The sequence below is a fragment of the Hemitrygon akajei genome, chromosome 9 (genome assembly GCF_048418815.1).
Source record: "Hemitrygon akajei chromosome 9, sHemAka1.3, whole genome shotgun sequence".
Lineage (NCBI taxonomy): Eukaryota > Metazoa > Chordata > Chondrichthyes > Myliobatiformes > Dasyatidae > Hemitrygon > Hemitrygon akajei.
Window position 1 is genome coordinate 69,542,207 of NC_133132.1, and position 20,193 is coordinate 69,562,399.

General features: G+C 50.5%; 1 protein-coding gene across 1 annotated transcript in view; it reads left to right on the forward strand.

Annotated features, from left to right (window-relative positions):
• The window catches only part of LOC140732660 (dynein axonemal heavy chain 6-like), a 549,473-nt gene that overhangs the window by 502,645 nt on the left and 26,635 nt on the right, over positions 1 to 20,193 (forward strand). Inside the window, 3 exon segments of the mRNA XM_073055353.1 lie at positions 9,159 to 9,386; positions 17,913 to 18,110; positions 19,342 to 19,541. Coding sequence (XP_072911454.1) covers positions 9,159 to 9,386; positions 17,913 to 18,110; positions 19,342 to 19,541 — 626 coding nt within the window.

The window sequence follows — 20,193 nt, forward strand, 5'->3', positions numbered from 1 at the left end:
ACTCCAGGCCTGTAACACCCAGCCAGTGCCTCACCTATCCCAGGTCTGTACCACCCGGCCAGGCCCTCACCTACCCCAGGCCTGTAACACCCGGCCCCTCACCTACCCCAGGCCTGTACCACCCGGCCAGTGCCTCACCTACCCCAGGCCTGTACCACCCGGCCAGGCCCTCACCTACCCCAGGCCTGTACCACCCGGCCCCTCACCTACCCCAGGCCTGTACCACCCGGCCCCTCACCTACCCCAGGCCTGTACCACCCGGCCAGTGCCTCACCTACCCCAGGGCTGTACCACCCGGCCAGGGCCTCACCTACCCCAGGCCTGTACCACCCGGCCAGTACCTCACCTACCCCAAGCCTGTACCACCCGGCCCCTCACCTACCCCAAGCCTGTACCACCCAGCCAGTGTCTCACCTACCCCAGGCCTGTACCACCTGGCCCCTCACCTTCCCCAGGCCTGTACCACCCGGCCAGTGCCTCACCTACCCCAGGCCTGTACCACCTGGCCAGTGCCTCACCCACCCCAGGCCTGTACCACCCGGCCCCTCACATACCCCAGGCCTGTACCACCCGGCCAGTGCCTCACCTACCCCAGGCCTGTACCACCCGGCCAGGCCCTCACCTACCCCAGGCCTGTACCACCCGGCCAGGCCCTCACCTACCCCAGGCCTGTACCACCCGGCCAGGGCCTCACCTACCCCAGGCCTGTACCACCCGGCCAGTACCTCACCTACCCCAAGCCTGTACCACCCGGCCTCTCACCTACCCCAAGCCTGTACCACCTGGCCCCTCACCTACCCCAGGCCTGTACCACCCGGCCAGTGCCTCACCTACCCCAGGCCTGTACCACCCGGCCAGGGCCTCACCTACCCCAGGCCTGTACCAGCCGGCCAGTGTCTCACCTACCCCAGGCCTGTACCACCCGGCCAGTGCCTCACCTACCCCAGGCCTGTACCACCCGGCCAGTGCCTCACCTATCCCAGGCCTGTACCACCCGGCCAGGCCCTCACCTACCCCAGGCCTGTACCACCCGGCCAGTGCCTCACCTACCCCAGGCCTGTACCACCCGGCCAGGGCCTCACCTACCCCAGGCCTGTACCACCCGGCCAGTGCCTCACCTACCCCAGGGCTGTACCACCCGGCCAGGGCCTCACCTACCCCAGGCCTGTACCACCCGGCCAGTACCTCACCTACCCCAAGCCTGTACCACCCGGCCCCTCACCTACCCCAAGCCTGTACCACCCAGCCAGTGTCTCACCTACCCCAGGCCTGTACCACCTGGCCCCTCACCTTCCCCAGGCCTGTACCACCCGGCCAGTGCCTCACCTACCCCAGGCCTGTACCACCTGGCCAGTGCCTCACCCACCCCAGGCCTGTACCACCCGGCCCCTCACATACCCCAGGCCTGTACCACCCGGCCAGTGCCTCACCTACCCCAGGCCTGTACCACCCGGCCAGGCCCTCACCTACCCCAGGCCTGTACCACCCGGCCAGGCCCTCACCTACCCCAGGCCTGTACCACCCGGCCAGGGCCTCACCTACCCCAGGCCTGTACCACCCGGCCAGTACCTCACCTACCCCGCCTGTACCACCCGGCCTCTCACCTACCCCAAGCCTGTACCACCTGGCCCCTCACCTACCCCAGGCCTGTACCACCCGGCCAGTGCCTCACCTACCCCAGGCCTGTACCACCCGGCCAGGGCCTCACCTACCCCAGGCCTGTACCAGCCGGCCAGTGTCTCACCTACCCCAGGCCTGTACCACCCGGCCAGTGCCTCACCTACCCCAGGCCTGTACCACCCGGCCAGTGCCTCACCTATCCCAGGCCTGTACCACCCGGCCAGGCCCTCACCTACCCCAGGCCTGTAACACCCGGCCCCTCACCTACCCCAGGCCTGTACCAACCGGCCAGTGCCTCACCTACCCCAGGCCTGTACCACCCGGCCAGGCCCTCACCTACCCCAGGCCTGTACCACCCGGCCCCTCACCTACCCCAGGCCTGTACCACCCGGCCCCTCACCTACCCCAGGCCTGTACCACCCGGCCAGTACCTCACCTACCCCAGGCCTGTACCACCCGGCCCCTCACAAACCCCAGGCCTGTACCACCTGGCCCCTCACCTACCCCAGGCCTGTACCACCCGGCCCCTCACATACCCCAGGCCTGTACCACCAGGCCCCTCACCTACCCCAGGCCTGTACCACCCGGCCAGTGTCTCACCTACCGCAGGCCTGTACCACCCGGCCCCTCACATACCCCAGGCCTGTACCACCCAGGCCTGTACCACCCGGCCAGTACCTCACCTACCCCAGGCCTGTACCACCCGGCCAGGGCTTCACCTACACCAAGCCTGTACCACCCGGCCAGTGTCTCACCTATCCCAGGCCTGTACCACCCGGCCAGGCCCTCACCTACCCCAGGTCTGTACCACCCGGCCAGTACCTCACCTACCCCAGGCCTGTACCACCCGGCCCCTCACATACCCCAGGCCTGTACCACCCGGCCAGTGCCTTACCTACACCAGGCCTGTACCACCCGGCCAGTGCCTCACCTACCCCAGGCCTGTACCACACGGCCAGTGCCTCACCTACCCCAGGCCTGTACCACCCAGCCAGTGTCTCACCTACCCCAGGCCTGTACCACCCGGCCAGTGCCTCAACTACCCCAGGCCTGTACCACCCGGCCAGGCCCTCACCTACCCCAGGCCTGTACCACCCGGCCAGGCCCTCACCTACCCCAGGCCTGTACCACCCGGCCCCTCACCTACCCCAGGCCTGTACCACCCGGCCAGTGCCTCACCTACCCCAGGCCTGTACCACCCGGCCAGTGCCTCACCTACCCCAGGCCTGTACCACCCGGCCAGTACCTCACCTACCCCAGGCCTGTACCACCCGGCCCCTCACCTACCCCAAGCCTGTACCACCCGGCCCCTCACCTACCCCAGGCCTGTACCACCCGGCCCCTTACCTACCCCAGGCCTGTACCACCCGGCCAGTGCCTCACCTACCCCAGGCCTGTACCACCTGGCCAGTGCCTCACCTACCCCAGGCCTGTACCACCCAGCCAGTGTCTCACCTACCCCAGGCCTGTACCACCCGGCCAGTGCCTCACCTACCCCAGGCCTGTACCACCCGGCCAGGCCCTCACCTACCCCAGGCCTGTACCACCCGGCCAGGCACTCACCTACCCCAGGACTGTACCACCCAGCCCCTCACCTACCCCAGGCCTGTACCACCCGGCCCCTCACCTACCCCAGGCCTGTACCACCCGGCCAGTGCCTCACCTACCCCAGGCCTGTACCACCCGGCCAGGGCCTGACCTACCCCAGGCCTGTACCATCCGGCCAGTGCCTCACCTACCCCAGGCCTGTACCACCCGGCCAGGGCCTCACCTACCCCAGGCCTGTACCAGCCGGCCAGTGTCTCACCTACCCCAGGCCTGTACCACCCGGCCAGTGCCTCATCTACCCCAGGCCTGTACCACCCGGCCAGTGCCTCACCTATCCCAGGCCTGTACCACCCGGCCAGGCCCTCACCTACCCCATGCCTGTAACACCCGGCCCCTCACCTACCCCAGGCCTGTACCACCCGGCCAGTGCCTCACCTACCCCAGGCCTGTACCACCCGGCCAGGCTCTCACCTACCCCAGGCCTGTACCACCCGGCCCCTCACCTACCCCAGGCCTGTACCACCCGGCCAGTGCCTCACCTACCCCAGGGCTGTACCACCCGGCCATGGCCTCACCTACCCCAGGCCTGTACCACCCGGCCAGTACCTCACCTACCCCAAGCCTGTACCACCCGGCCCCTCACCTACCCCAAGCCTGTACCACCCGGCCCCTCACCTACCCCAGGCCTATACCACCCGGCCAGTGCCTCACCTACCCCAGGCCTGTACCACCCGGCCAGGGCCTCACCTACCCCAGGCCTGTACCACCCGGCCAGTGCCTCACCTACCCCAAGCCTGTACCACCCGGCCAGTGCCTCACCTACCCCAGGCCTGTACCACCCGGCCAGTCCCTCACCTACCCCAAGCCTGTACCACCCAGCCAGTGTCTCACCTACCCCAGGCCTGTACACCCGGCCAGTGCCTCACCTACCCCAGGCCTGTACCACCCAGCCAGTGCCTCACCTACTCCAGGCCTGTACCACCCGGCCAGTGCCTCACCTACCCCAGGCCTGTACCACCAGGTCCCTCACCTACCCCAGGCCTGTACCACCCAGCCAGTACCTCACCTACCCCAAGCCTGTACCACCCGGCCAGTGTCTCACCTATCCCAGGCCTGTACCACCTGGCCAGTACCTCACCTACCCCAAGCCTGTACCACCCGGCCAGTCCCTCACCTACCCAAGGTTGTACCACCCGGCCAGTACCTCACCTATCCCAGGCCTGTACCACCCGGCCAGTGTCTCACCTACCCCAGGCCTGTACCACCTGGCCAGTACCTCACCTACCCCAGGCCTGTACCACCCGGCCAGTACCTCACCTACCCCAGGCCTGTACCACCCGGCCAGTACCTCACCTACCTCGCCTGTACCACCCGGCCAGTACCTCACCTACCCCAGGCCTGTACCACCCGGCCAGTGTCTCACCTACCCCAGGCCTGTAACACCCGGCCAGTACCTCACCTACCCCAGGCCTGTACCACCCGGCCAGTACCTCACCTACCCAAGGCCTGTACCACCCGGCCAGTGCCTCACCTATCATAGGCCTGTACCACCCGGCCAGTGCCTCACCTACCCCAGGCCTGTACCACTCGGCCAGTGCCTCACCTACCCTAGGCCTGTACCACCCGGCCAGTACCTCACCTACCCCAGGCCTGTACCACCCGGCCAGTGTCTCACCTACCCCAGGCCTGTACCACCCGGCCAGTGCCTCACATACCCCAGGCCTGTACCACCCGGCCAGTGCCTCACATACCCCAGGCCTGTACCACCCGGCCAAGGCCTCACCTATCCCAGGCCTGTACCACCCGGCCAGTGCCTCTGCCTCACCTACCCCAGGCCTGTTCCACCCGGCCAGTACCTCACCTACCCCAGGCCTGTACCACCCGGCCAGTGCCTCACCTACCCCAGTCCTGTGCCACCCGGCCAGGGCCTCACCTACCCCAGGCCTGTACCACCCGGCCAGTGCCTCTGCCTCACCTACCCCAGGCCTGTACCACCCGGCCAGTGTTTCACCTACCCCAGGCCTGTACCACCCGGCCAGAGTGTCTCACCTACCCCAGGCCTGTACCACCCGGCCAGGGCCTCACCTACCCCAGGCCTGTACCACCCGGCCAGTGCCTCACCTACCCCAGGCCTGTACCACCCGGCCAGGGCCTCACCTACCCCAGGCCTGTACCACCCGGCCAGTACCTCACCTACCCTAAGCCTGTACCACCCGGCCAGTGCCTCACCTACCCCAGGCCTGTACCACCCGGCCAGTGCCTCACCTACCCCAGGCCTGTACCACCCGGCCAGTGCCTCACCTACCCGAGGCCTGTACCACCCGGCCTGTGCCTCACCTACCCGAGGCCTGTACCACCCGGCTCCTCACCTATCCCATGCTGAACCACCCGGCCCCTCACCTGCCCCTAGGCCAGTCCCACCTGGCCTCTCACCTGCCCCTAGGCTGGTCCCACCCGGCCCCTCACCTTCCCCAAGGCTGGTCTCACTGGCCCCTCACTGCCTCAGGCTGATCTCACTCAACTCCAGTTTCCTCTGCCTCATTTGATGAATTGGTGAACAGTTTATTATTGTCATATATGTCAAGGTACAGTTAATATTTTCTTTTGCATGCTATTCATACAGATTGTTTTAAAACATAGACTCACATAGCAACCTGCATGTGATCATGATCTTGGGCCTATGACACTGCCAGATGTATATACTGGCAATCTAACAGCAAATGCAGCTGCCGTTTTCTACCACTCCACTAATGTGGTAATAACTTCATTCATGACAGTTGTACAAATTATCCCAGTTTAGTTCCAGTGGATGAGGGTGTTCAATAGGGAAGTTCAGAGAAAAATTTGCTCTTCATCCAGTACTGTACCTGCCTGGGGTGTGTTTTATTGGACAGTGTAGAGGGAGCTGTATTCTGTACCCAACCCATAGTGTTACTGCCCTCAGAGGGTTTGACGGGTCAGTGTTGAGGCACCTTTTCTCTATAATTAACCAGCTTGAAAATGTTAAATGAGGCACTTTTGAGGAGATCATGGAATCATAGAAATAAAGATAGGCAGCCCATTCATGTCAACTGTAATGCCTATCTACGTTAATCCATTTACGCACATTAAGCCCATATCCCTCAATGCCTTTACAATCTGAGGACATATCTAAACATTTTTTAAGTGTAATGGTATCTGCCTCCACCATCTCCTCTGGCAGCTAGTTTGGACATTCACCACACTATGTGTGGAAAAACTTATTCCTCAGATCTCTTTTAAATTCCTCTCCTCTTACCTTAACCCTAGGCCCTCTGTTCTAGAGCCCTCTGTCAGGAGAGAAAGTTTCTGACTATCTACCCTATCTACATCACTCATGATTTTATAAACCTCAATCAGGTCATCCCTCAGCCTCCTACATACCAGTGAGAATAAACCCAGATGACCCAATCTCTTCTTATAATAACAGCCCTCCATTCCAGGCAACATTATGGTGAATCTCTTCTGCACTTTTTCTTTTGCTACCATATCCTTCCAGAAAACATCTGATCCTTCACTGAATCAAAACTGGGTAACAAGCAAAATGAAAGTGCTTTTCACATTTGTACTACCTTGTTCTACATATACAGAATGTGAGGAACAGTACAGAGAGGTGGGTGAGATGAAGCTTGAAGGAAAAGAGGGTGGAGGAAGCCAGAAATTAAGGAGAACAGGATGAAGAATGGAGATACAATGGTTGTAAGTGGAGAGCTATGGAGAATGACACCAAAAGAGTTGGGTGACTGAAGGATGGAGAAGGAAGATAGGGATAGTACACATGACTCCATAGAGGGCCAGGGCTTGGCTATAATTACCTGGGTGTCAAAGGGCCTACTGACGTTCATATCTAGAGTTAGCCAGCAGCAATGGGACTGGTGCAGGGCAGGCAACAACTGAAGTTGCCATTAAGCAAAAGTTTGTTTTCTCAAACTTTCTTATCTTTTGCCCAATGGAAGAGAGAATGACCAGGGTGGGATAGGATAATTGATTGTGTTGGCTGTTTTTCAGAGTCAGTGGAGAGGAGGGTGGTTTCCGTGATAGACTAGGCTGTCTCCCCAACTCTGTGCAAAACCTGGTGGAAGCTCCAGGAGTCTGGGTTCATGAAGTGTGCGAAGCTACCATTACTAGAGAGAAGGTTCTTGGGAAACTGAAAGGTATGAAGGTAGATACAGTACATCACCTGGACCAGATGGTGTGCACCCCAGGGTTCTGAAGAGATTGTGGAGGCATTACTAATGTTCTTTCAGTAATCACTGGATTCTGGAATGGTTCTGGAAGAGTGGAAAATTGCAGATGTTACTCCACTCTTCAAGGAGGGAGAGAGGCGGAAGAAAGGAAACTATAGGCCAGTTAGTTTGACCTCAGTGGCTAAAAAGATGTTGGAGTTGATTATTAAAGATAAGATCTTAGGGTACTTGGAGGCACATGATAAAATAGGCCGTAGTCAGCATGGTTTCCTCAAGGGAAAATCTTGCCTGACAAATCTTGGAATCCTTTGAAAAAACAAAGAGCAGAATAGACAAAGGAGAATCGGTTGATGTTGTGTAGTTGGATTTTCAGAAGGCCTTTGACAAGGTGCCACTTGTGAGGCTGTTTAACAAGCTCTAAGTCCATGTGTTACAGGAAAGTTTTTAGCATGTATTAAGCGGTGGTTAATTGGTAGGAGGCAAATAGTAGAAATGAAGGGAGCCATTTCTGGTTGGCTGCCAGTGACTAGCGGTGTTCCACAGGGGTTGGTGTTGGGATCGATTTTTTTAAGCTATATGCCAATGATTTGGATGATGGAATTGATGGCTTTGTTGCAAAGTTTGCAGATGATTTGAAGATGGGTGGAGGAGCAGGTGGTTTTGAAGAAGTAGAGAGGCTACAGAAGGACTTAAACAGGTTAGTATAATGGGCAAAGAAATGGCAGATGGAATACAGTGTTGGGAAGTGTATGGTCATATGCTTTGGCAGAAGAAAAGGTTAACTGTTTTCTAAATGGAGAGAAAATACAAAAATCTGAAGAGCGAAGAGACATGGGGTCCCTGTGCAGGATTCCCTAAAGGTTAATTTGCAGGTTGAGTCTGTGGTGAGGAAGGCAAATGTGATGTTAGCATTCATTTCAAGAGGACTGGAATATAAAACCAAGGATGTAATTTTGAAATTTAATAAAGCACTGGTGAGGTCTTATTTGGAGTATTATGGTCAGTTGTGGGCCCCTTTGAAAGGAGGTGCTGAAACTGGAGAGGGTTCAAAGGGGGTTCACGAAAATGATTCCAGGACTTGTTATATGAAAAGCGTCTGATGGCTCTGGGCCTTTATTCACTAGAATTTAGAAGAATGAGAGGTGACCTCATTGAAACGTGTCGAATGGTGAAAGGCCTTGATGAATTGGATGTGAAGAGGATGTTTCCTTTGGTGGGGGAGTCTAAGAGCAGAGAACACAGACACAGAATGGAGGGGTGTCCTTTTAGAATACAGATGAGGAGGAATTTCTTTTGCCAGAGAGTGGTGAGTCTGTGGAATTTGTTGCCACAGGCAGCTGTGGAGGCCAAGTCTGTATGTACGTTTAAGGCAGAGGTTGATAGATTCTTGATTAGTCAGGGCATGAAGGGATACAGGGAGAAGGCTGGAGATTGGGGCTGAGAGGAAAATTGGATCAGCCATAATGAAATGATGGAACAGACTCAATGGGCCAAATGGCTTAATTCTACTCCTATATCTTATGGCCTTATATATCTTAAATAGGTGGGAGACATTGGATTTCCTTCATCTTCTATGGAAGTAGAGGTATGGGTGAGCTTCCTTAGCCACAGCATCCGTGTGACTGGATCAGCTCAAGTTGTTAGTGACATTTACACCAAAGAACTTGAAGCTCTCAGCATCTCCACCTTGACACCACTGATATAGACAGGTCCATGCACTCTGTTCCACTTCCTGAAGTCAATAACCAGCTTTTTTTTTGTTTTTGGTCTCATGTTTTGTCAAAGGTCACGGTGGAGCCACCAAAAGGCCTCAAAAACAAACTGCTGACGGCCTATGGAAGCAGCGGCTTGAGAGAGGTCACAGAGCGGATCTACAGGAGGGAGAATTCAAAGCTGAGCTGGAGGAGGCTGCTCTTCAGCCTCTGCCTCTTTAACTCCGTGATTCAGGAGAGGAACAAATATGGTGCACTGGGTTGGAACCTCCCGTATGAATTCACCTCTAGTGATTTGGAGGTAGGTTTGAAGGTTAATGGATGGTCTCCAAGAAGAATCAGGTTCTCAGTTGATGATATCCATCCACCAATACTTGGCATTCTGCCCAGGTGTCTGTTAAAACACTTGATTGTGCCTTCCAACTGTCACTTCACATTTTCACAAGTTCTCTGCCTTATGAGTAAAAATATCATTTACTGAAACTTTATTCTGAATGTGGACTGGACACCTTTCTTGATCTTTCAAGGATATGGACATACTGACTGCAGATACAATAGCAACATTATGAGGCTCTTATTCAGAGACATGAACAGGCAAGTGAGATTAGTTTAGTTCTGCATCATGGTCAGCCCAGACATGGGGAGCTGAAGGCCCTATTCCTCTGTTATACTGTTTGATGTTCTACATTCTACATCAGGCAGGGGACAGCTCGAATCTGTTATTACATTGGAGAATTGATTTATTATTGTTATATTAATGAGGGTGCAATGTAAAATTTAGTTTTGCATACTATCCATACAAATCATTTCATTATGACAATATATTGAGGGAATACAATGAAAAATAATAACAGAATGCAGAATAACGAATTAGAGTTAAAGCCATTATGAGGTACGGTAAATTGTGAGATCAAGATTGCATATTATCAGACTAGGGAACCATTTAATAGTATGATAACAATGGTACAGAAGCTGGCCTTCCAATGGTACCTGCTTTTGAATCTTGTGTTTGATGAGAGTGGGGAAAAGAGAGAATGCCAAGGTGAATGGGGTCTTTGATTATGTTGACTGCAATGAAAAGTGTAAACAGAATCCATGGAAGGGGAGGTTGAACTCCAGAATGTGCTCAGCTGTTACCATAAATTTCTTTAGTTTCTTGCAGTATCAGGAGGAGCAGATGACAAACCGAGCCACGATGCATCTGGATAGGATGCTTTTTATAGTGCATTGATAAAAATGCGTGAGTGTGAATGGGAAGATGCCAAATTTCTTTAGTCTCCTGAGGAACTAGAGACACTGGTGAGCATAGCCAAAGTGTATGTAGTTAGACCAGCACAGGCTATTGGAAATAATCAGAATCAGGTTTATCATCACTATCTCATATGACATGATTTTTTTTTGTTTTGTGGCAATACACTGCAATGACATAAAGTTACTTACTATAAATTGTAAAATTAAAAAATAGTGCAATATAAAATGAATTATACAGTAGTGCTCATGGACAGTTCAGAAATCTGATAGTGGAATAGAAGCCGTTTCTGAATCATTCAATGGATTTTCAGGCTACTGTAGTTCCTACCTGATGGTAGTAATGTGATGATGGCTTGCATCAGATTTTGAGATTCTTTACTGATTGGTGCAGTCTTCTTAAGACACTGCCTCTTAAAGGTGTTCCTGATGGCGGAGAGAGTTTTGCCCATGATGGAGGTGGCTTAGGCTACATCTCTCTGCAGCCTCTTCTCTTCATCTGCTCCTTCTGATACTGCAAGAAACTAAAGAAATTTATGGTAACAATTCTGTGCATTGAAGTTTCCATGTCAGACAGTGATGCAACCAGTCAGAATGTTCCCCACCGCAGTACTGTAAGTGCTCTTCAAGCATTTGAAAAATAATATGATTGGGCATAGATTTTAAAACAAAAATCGTGTTTGTCAAATATTTTAAACATAGAACATGGAACATAGAGATTTACAGCACATTACAGGCCCTTCTGCCCACAATGTTGTGTCGACCATGTAACCTACTCTAGAAACTGCCTAGAATTTCCCTAGCGCATAGCCCTCTATTTTTCTAAGCTCCATGTACCTATCAAAGAGGCTCTTAAAAGACCCTATTGTATCCGCCTCCACCACCCACAGTGCATTGCATTGCACTACTCTCTGTGTGAAAAACTTACCCCTGACATCCACTCTGTACCTACTTCCAAGCACCTTAAAACTATGCCCTTCATGTTAGCTATTTCAGCCCTGGGGAAAAACTGCCAATTATCCACGCGATCAATGCCCCTAATCATCTTATACACCTCTATCAGGTCACCTCTCATCCACTGTCACTCCAAAGAGAAAAGGCCAAGTTCACTCAACCTATTCTCATAAGGTATGCCCTCCAGTCCAGGTAACATCCTTGTAAATCTCCTCTGTACTCTCTCTATAGTATCCACATCCTTCCTGTAGTGAGGTGAATTCTAAAATGTTTTGAGTTCATGAAGTGGAAAAGAGTGAAGTGAGAAGAGAGTGAGTAATCAAATGGGTGCAGAATGAGGAATGGAAAGGGAGGGAGAGAGCACAAGTGTAAGAGAGGAGAGCTTGTGTTGCCTAATGTATTTTGGTGACTGTATATAAAATTACTGCGTGGTGCTTATCATTAGCACAGGCTGCAATCCAACAGCACTTACAGCTACTATTGGTCTAACCCATCCCAGCTTGTTTCCGTCCATGCATGTGAGAGATTGCACATGCCAAAATTAAACCTTTATGTTGTCAGAGATGAATCTTCTGATCTTGTGAAATTCTGCCTCAGGACTGCCAGTACTTGTTCATCCTTGCAGTTCCTAGGGACAAAATATCTTTGCACTTCAGCTGTTGACAACTGAAGGAAAAAGGCATAGGAGCCTCAGACCCACACCACTAGTTTCAGCAACATTTATTACCCCTCCACCATCAGGCTCTTGAACCAGAGCGGATAACTTTACTCAACTTCACACTACCCGTCATTGAACTGTTCCCACAGCTTGTGGACTCACTGTCAAGGACTCTTTACCTCAGGTTCTTGATATTTATTGCCTATTTTTTTTCTCTTTTCTCTTTATATTTGCGCAGTTTGTAGTCTTTTGCACTTTGGTTCTTTGTCCATTCTGTTGGTTGGGACTTTCATTGATTTTATTGTGTTTCTTGTATTTACTGTGAATAGCCACAGGAAAATGAATATTAGGGTTATAAACGATGACATACATGAACTCTGAACTCAGACTCGCTAATGAAGATGAAGATTGCCCATGAAGAGCAAAAACGTGAACAGAAATGCTTCAAGAGGTACAAAGCAGGAAGGCAATATTAAATCATTGAGGAATGGCAGATTTGCCCCATAAAGAGAAATCAAATAGACTCAGACTCTAAATGATGTGCAATTCTGGCCACCCAACTGAAGGAAGGATGTTATTAAACTGGAAAAGGTGCAGAAAGGGTTCACAAAGATGTTACCATGTCTCGAGGACTTGGGTTGTAAGGAGAGGCTGGATAAAATGATTACCCCTGAAGTGAAGTGAAGTGAAGTGAAGGAGGCTGAGGGGTGACCTTAAAAAATCATGAGAGGCATAGATAAGATAAATAGGTCTTTTTTTCCCAGGATTGGGGTCTAAGACTAGAGAACAGAAGATGGTGGATGTATGGAATGCGTGACCAGAGGAAGGGAAAGAGGCATTTAGCATCATAGTGTCATGGAAAATTACAGCAGAGAAACAGGCCCTTTGGCTCACCCTATCCATGCTGAACCATTTAAACTGCATAATCCCATCGACAATAGCCCTCCATACCCCTCTCATCCAAATTTCTCTTGAATGTTGAAATTGAAATTGCATCCATCACCTGTGCTGGCAGTTCATCCCACACTCACATCACTCCCTGAGTGAAGAAGTTTTCGTTCATGTTCCCCTTAAACATTCATTTCACCTTTACCCTTAACCCATGATCTCCAGTTATAGTCTCACTCAACCTCAGTGGTTAAAGCCTGCTTGCATTTACCCTATATATATATCCCTCATAATTTTTCATGCCTCTATCAAATCTCCCCTCAATCTTCTATGTTCTATGGAATAATGTTCTGACCTATTCAATCTTTCCTCCACTCCCAGCAACATCCTTGTAAATGTTTTCTGTACTCTTTCAGTCTTAATTACATCCTGCAGAGGAGGAGGCGTTTGCTGTTTTGAGACAAATCAGTGTAGACAATTCCCCAGGGCCTGACAAGGTGTTCCTCAGACCTTGTGGGAAGCAAGTGGGCAGGTCTAACCAGCAGTAAAGAAGGCAAATGGCATTTCATTTTAAAGGAACTGGAATTTTATCCTATTTGTACAGCATGTTGATAAGGCTACATCTGCAATATTGTGCACAGTTTTGGTTCCCTTATTTAAAAAAAGGATAGTAACTTTGGAGTCAGTCCAAATGAGATGCAGCAGGCTAATTCCTGTGATGAGAGGGTTGTCCTGCCAAGAGAAACTAGCCAGTTTGGCTCGGTATTCCTTGAAGTAGGGCAGAATGAGGAGGTGACCTTACTCATACATAAAAGGTCCTAAGGGGACTCAACAGAAATATTTTTACAAGCTGCAGAGTCATGAACACAGCAATGTAACTACAAGACAATGTGGTATTTGTTTAAAACAGAGGCATGTGGAATTTTTTTTCTCCCAGAGAGTAGTAAATCCATGGAATTCACTGCCCCAAGGATGGTAAAACTGAAGTATTTATGGTGGAGACAAATAAATATTTGAAAGGTTAAGGAATTGAGGGTTATAAGGAACTAGCACAGAAGAGTTGAGGCTCATGGTCATACTGATTGGAGGGGCAGGATGAAGGGGCCGGGTGGCTTCTCCTATTTTCTTGTGTTCTTGTGTTTCTACTGACTGAGGAGTCAATCTCCAGGGATAATGGTCTGGGGTAAGGGATCTGCTGTTTAATACTAGATTGACAAGGATGTGAGTTTATGACCCAGATGACAAGAAGTTGATTAACAGTTCACTGATGTTTAATAGGAACTGTGCAGAAATAAAGGAAAAACAATAAACAACAGGCCAGCAGGGCTACTAACTAGAACTTTCATACTAAAGCTAGCACCAAGACAGTGGCTTGGCAGTAGTAGCTTATTACTAAATAAATACCATTCCTTAACATCAGCAGTCTAACTAGTAGTCTTCTTTCCTGGAACCAGTAAGCAGGGAACACTGATATTGCTCTGCTTTTGGTAAAGTCTCAACAAGACTGGAATGAGAGGAAGGGGGTTAAATACATCCTCGATGAAGCACTAATTGCCTGGAACATACATACTCATGAGCATGATTGACAAACCTGTTCTGCAGCCTGCCTGCGAGGGCGTGCAGACCCTGCAGTGTTCCATTGTTGTGACACGATGCCCCTTGCAAGGCACAGTTCCTGAGGCAACAGAGACCTGTACCTGCTGGAAGCCCCAGATGATAGACTTGTCCAGGACATCATGGGCCAAAATCCATGAACGTTCCTCGGGGCCATATCCCTCCCAATCCATGAGATACTGGACCCCGCCCTGCACCCAGCAAGATGCCAGGGGGCACAACACAAAAATAACCATGACCCATTCACCAAGCAGGGGCAGGGGGTGGTGACTGGTGTCAGGAGGGAAGTAGTCACTGGCTTATCTGGGAAACATGGAACACTGGGTGAATACTCATTGATTATTGTAGGCGCAGTCTATCTGAGACCTTGTTGATATCCTTCTCCACTATGAATGGTCCCACATAACGTGGGGCCAACTTGTAGCTCTCGACTTTGAGGGTAAGATCCCTAGATGCCAGCCAGACTTTTCCCCCTGGCTTGAGAGGCCTTGCCTGTTAACAGAGCTAATCAACCTGCCAGAAATATTGTTCCTGAGTGCGTAGCAGAGAAATCCTGGCCTGTCGCCACATAGGCTTGTAGCATCAAACCAATTGTTCAGCAACAGGAACTCCTATATCAATCTCTTGTTCAAGGAACAGTGGTAGCTAGAATCCCTTTTGGCATTCAAAACGGGACATGTTAGTGGAGGTTTTTGTGGGCAATCTCTTCCCAAGCCAATTGGAAGCTCCAAGATTTGGAGTTGGAAGAAAGATAGGATTGTTTCCAGCTCCTGATTCACTCTTTGTCTAGCCAATAGATTGGGGGTGGAAACCAGATGAGAGGCTGGGTCTGGTTCCCACAGAGAACAAAAAGTCTTCCAAAAACTGGAGGTGAACAGTGGTCCTTGATCAAACACAATGTGCTGAGGGACAGACTGAACCATGAGGATGGCAGTCTCATGAACTGATGGGAGCTTAGGGAGAGTAATGATGTCATGGATGTTCTGGGACATAGTTGGGCACCAAAATCATCCCTTGATAAATTCCTGGATGTCCAACCAGACAGGCGGAGTGGCCCCATTCTAACACTCTGGGCTGCACCGTGGCAGGGACAAACACTTGGGCCTGGATCTGACTGTTGGGCGGCCCTCACCTCTGCCTCTATTCCTCAAATCACCAGAGTAGCAATTCATAAACAAGGAAAGATGGGCTCAGGATTGCATCGTCCTCAGACATGTCAAACTGCTAGGAGAGAGCATTGGCCTTCGTATTCTCACTGTCACTACGGTGAGTGAGGGTGAAATTAAACCAGGTGAAGGAGAGAGCCCAACAGGCTTGACAGAAATTGAACTTCTTAGTGTCCCAGATACTATCTAAACCAAAAGGCAGTGTTGGGCTACTTCCATCCAGTATTGCCATGATTCCAGGGACTCCTTGACAGCCAAAAGCTCTCAGTTCCTGACATCATAGTAATGTGGGAGAATATACAGACAAATGGTGATCTAAGAAATGGGTAGCTCAGGGCATTCTTTCTCGGTGCCACTCAGTTGCCCAGTTGTCACTTCAAATGGCTAGATTAATCACGTCATCCAGGCTGTCCTGCTCGTCACACACTGCAGTCTCATGCCAGGCCCCTGTGCACTGTCCCCACTGGAAGGCAGAGATGATGGATCTCTTATTCCATCACATCTCCACTGCAAACATGTGGAACTTTACTACATAGTCCCTCACTGTCCCTCTATGTTAGCGCAGGTCCAGGAGGTGATGGCAGCCTCCTGACCTCATAATGAAAGATCAAAAATTCTCTTGAACTTGACAACAAATTGCCAAAATGACTAGGTTGTAGGGGAACCTTGTTCCCCTAGAGCATTGAACGGGCTGAATAGGGGTTGTATAAATGATTTGGGATGTATACTAGTGTATGTGCATCATCACTGAACCAACAAGACTGGGCCTGGAAAGTCCACTGGGTAATAAAATTCCTGCAGCCGTTGGGATCACCTGAGTATCTGCCTGGTAGAGGAATACTCAGTTCTGATCCAGATGCGATTACAGAGTTGGGACATTAGTGGTCGTGGTTCTTGAGCCTGATGGAGAGGAGGACCTAGGAAGTGCTAGATGTGGGGCTAACATGCTAAAAGGCTGCTGAACTGTAGCTGTGAGAGTAGTAATTGTTATCACATGATTCCAGTTGTCTGCAGTAAGTTGCCAAACCATCACTGTGAGGGCTATCACCTATTCTTACCAATGGGACTGAGTTTGCTGCTCTGAAAGTAGCTGTCATGCTGTGTGAGATATGTCAGCCAACACAACTTCCACAGATTTTAGTTTCTCCTCCACAAACCGGTTTGGACTGAGCTTGTTGTTCTGAGTATCTGTCGCACTGCTTGAGTCACTTCTCCCAATGTAGCTTCAACTGACTGTAACTTATCTCCCAATGACATCAAGGTCAATGTCAGCTGTTTCCACTCTGCTGGTTCCATCTTCTTTGCTTGAGACTTGCTGGCAAGGATATGTGGTTATGGCCCAATTGCCAAGAGAGACACTGAAGCTCATCAACATTTCACTGACCTTTAATAGGAACTATACAGAAATAAAGTAAAAACAATAAATGCTAGGCCAACAGGGCTGTTAATTAGAACTTTCTAACTAAAGGTAATGCTAATACAGCAACTTGGCAGTGGTAGCTTAATACTAAATAAATATCACTCCTTAACAATGTCAGTCTAATCAGTAGTCTTCTTTCCTGGAACCAGGACAGTAAGCAGGGAGCATTGATATTGCTCTGATTTTTGTCAAGTCTCAACAAGACTGAAATGAAAGGAAGGAGTTAACTACCACCACAATGGAACACCAGTTGGCTGGAACATGTATTCCTGAATCCATTTTGCAGTCTACCCATGAGGGCGTACAGATCCCATGGCGGAGTACATGGTTGTGACAGAGATGAGGAGAGACCTTGTCATGCAGAGTTGGTGAACTATGGAATTCTCTACCCTAGAGTGCTGTGAAGGCTCAGTCAATTTCATTGAAAAGAGTGATCAACTGTTTTGTAGGTTCACCATATAAAGGCTCTCACCCTATGGAATCAGTCCAAGTAGTCTGTGCTCAGTTAATAGCAGGGGTGGGAAGCAGTTGAAAACTGACATATAAATTAACAATGCAGGAAGATCTTTACTCTGGATTACCCCACTATGTCCATCCCTCGGGAGTGTGTATGGGATAGCGTAAAGAAACTTCACCCTGACCCTGTTGTCAAATAGACAATAGCGAGACTGAGTGAATTTATATGATAAACCATTTCTATTCTTCAGGCACAGTTTGCTTTAGGACAGCCCAGAGGACTCAAGGGTTGATACTGATGACAGGTAATACTTCAATGATGACCTGGAGTCATGGCTGTGGGTTGGAGGGTATACGAGAGGCTTGAGATGATTTGTACCTGTCCATTCCCTCACTGTTTCTCTCCCCTGTCTGTGCTGCCAGGTGGCCATCCTGAATCTTGAGATACTCCTGCAGGATGAAGCGGAGATCCCATGGGAAGCCCTACGTTACCTGACTGGGGAGGTGGTGTATGGAGGTCGCGTCACTGACCACTGGGACCGGCGGTGCCTCCACAGCATGCTGAGCAGATTCTACAGCCCAGAAATCCTGCAGCAAGGCTTCAGCTTCTCCACCAATGGGGTGAGCTCACCCTCCCCAACAAATTCCTGACCAACCTATCTCATTCACTACCCCTGGGGCTAGGAGATTGGTTATCACCCTCCAATCAGGGCAGGGTACACCACAGTGAAATCCATTCAGGACAGGAGATATATCAGTTACCCCTATCAGGGGCAGGTCAGTTATCACCAACCCCCAGTGATTTCACAGACCTCAATTACCCCTCTCAGGGGCAGGATTTACACACTATCAGCGGCTGGGAACACCTCAGTAATCCATGTCGGGGGAGGTCAGATATTACAAACCCCTCTCACCAGGGACATGGAACACCTCAGTTACCCTCATCGGATGCAGGTCAGCACTGTCACATCATCCCCTCACTGTCAGAAAGCGATGAGGTTCCGGTTGTGACCTTCAGAGCACGAGCCTGGTTTATCCAGCTGGGACAAGCTGGAGTGACTGCTTCAGCTCTGGCCACAGGATGGACAATTGCTCTGAGTGGACATCCAGCAGGTTCCCATGTCGATACATCATGATGAAGTATTCATCAAGCCCAGAAAATGAAACTGGGTTTACTATCATTAAGGAGCAGACAGAGTACAGGGAGAGTTGGTTTCCTCTGAAGCACCCAGAACATTGAGTGCTTCAACTTCATCACGTAAAGTTTGGACAAAATGGGCCTCCTCTCCCACAAAAGCTGTTGGAGCAGGGGATTAATTCTGACTTTCAAAGTGGGCATTGGTTGGTGTCTGGCAAGGTAAAGTATCAAAGATTGTGGCATCAAACAGAAGTGATAGAATAGAGCTACAGCCCTGATAAAGTGTTAGAACACCTGACTGTAACCCAGCACCTTTAAAAGCTTCATGGGACACTATAAGATAAACACTTATCTCAACGTCCACTCCAAAATCCTGGGCAAAGAGGTGGAGCAAAGGAGGAGAGGGGAAATGCAGAGTCGATGAGGGAGGGAATTGCAGAATCTGGTCCAGCTGAATGCATCAGTACCAACAGGACATGTGGTGAGCTTGAGCCAGAAATGATGGAATGGGTTAGAGGGTTAGAAGTGAATCATTGAATGGGATGACAGGACATTAGAGGGTCTTGAAAACCTGGATTTAAAAGCATAATTTATCCAGGAACAAGCTTTGTGATGGGTGAATAGAACTTCATCTATGTTAGAAACAGGGTGGATGGGTTGAATGGCTTTCATTTACAGCCTGATTTCTTCCTGTCCTTATTTTGATTGTGCCAGGTTTACACTATGATTGCTGAGAACAGGAGCTTGCACCAGTGTATAAAGTACATGGAATCTCTACCCAGCACTGACTCTGCAGATATCTTCGGCATGCACACCAATGCAGAGAGTGCTTATCTAGAGAGCCAAGCCAAGGAGTTCATGACCACCATCAAAAACATCGAACCCAGGCTCAGCACTGGAGTGCAGACTCTCAGGTTAGCCCAGCTTCACCCTCACTGGATCCCCTCCCCATCACCACCAGAGACAAATCAGTGACTGAGCAGTTATAGCCATGAGTTGGGAGCCCACTGTGCACAGCTCACCTCATTCAGTTCAATAAATTATGGGGGCCCTCACAGTGCAGTAAATCCTAACAAATTCCCCAGGGCCTCCACACTAGGAGGTCAGACAGACTGTTTGATGGTTTTGCAGAACACTACTGTTTTGTAAACAAACTTCCAATCACCATACATTCTCCACTGTATTCCATTTCTGTTCTCACCTACCCAGTCTGCTACATAGTGAAGCTCAATGTAAGCCCAAGGAACAAGCATTGCATCTATAGATCACATACATTCAGGCCTACTGCATTCAACAATTGCTGTTCCCACCAAGATGGCCTCTAGACCCATCTTTTATTTCTGAGCTTGCTCCAGGTGCCTCATTTGTCTTTCACCACTTTATTTCAGCCCTCCCATAACCTACCATTTCACAGAACATCCCTCTCGTTCTTTCCTCCACTGCTCCAAGTTGTTGTCACTATACACTAACCACAACCCCTATGACTATTATTTGATTAACTTGTTAACAATCATTAACCACTGGCCTGTTGCTGATGACTAACTAATGTTCCTGTTCCCAAATATT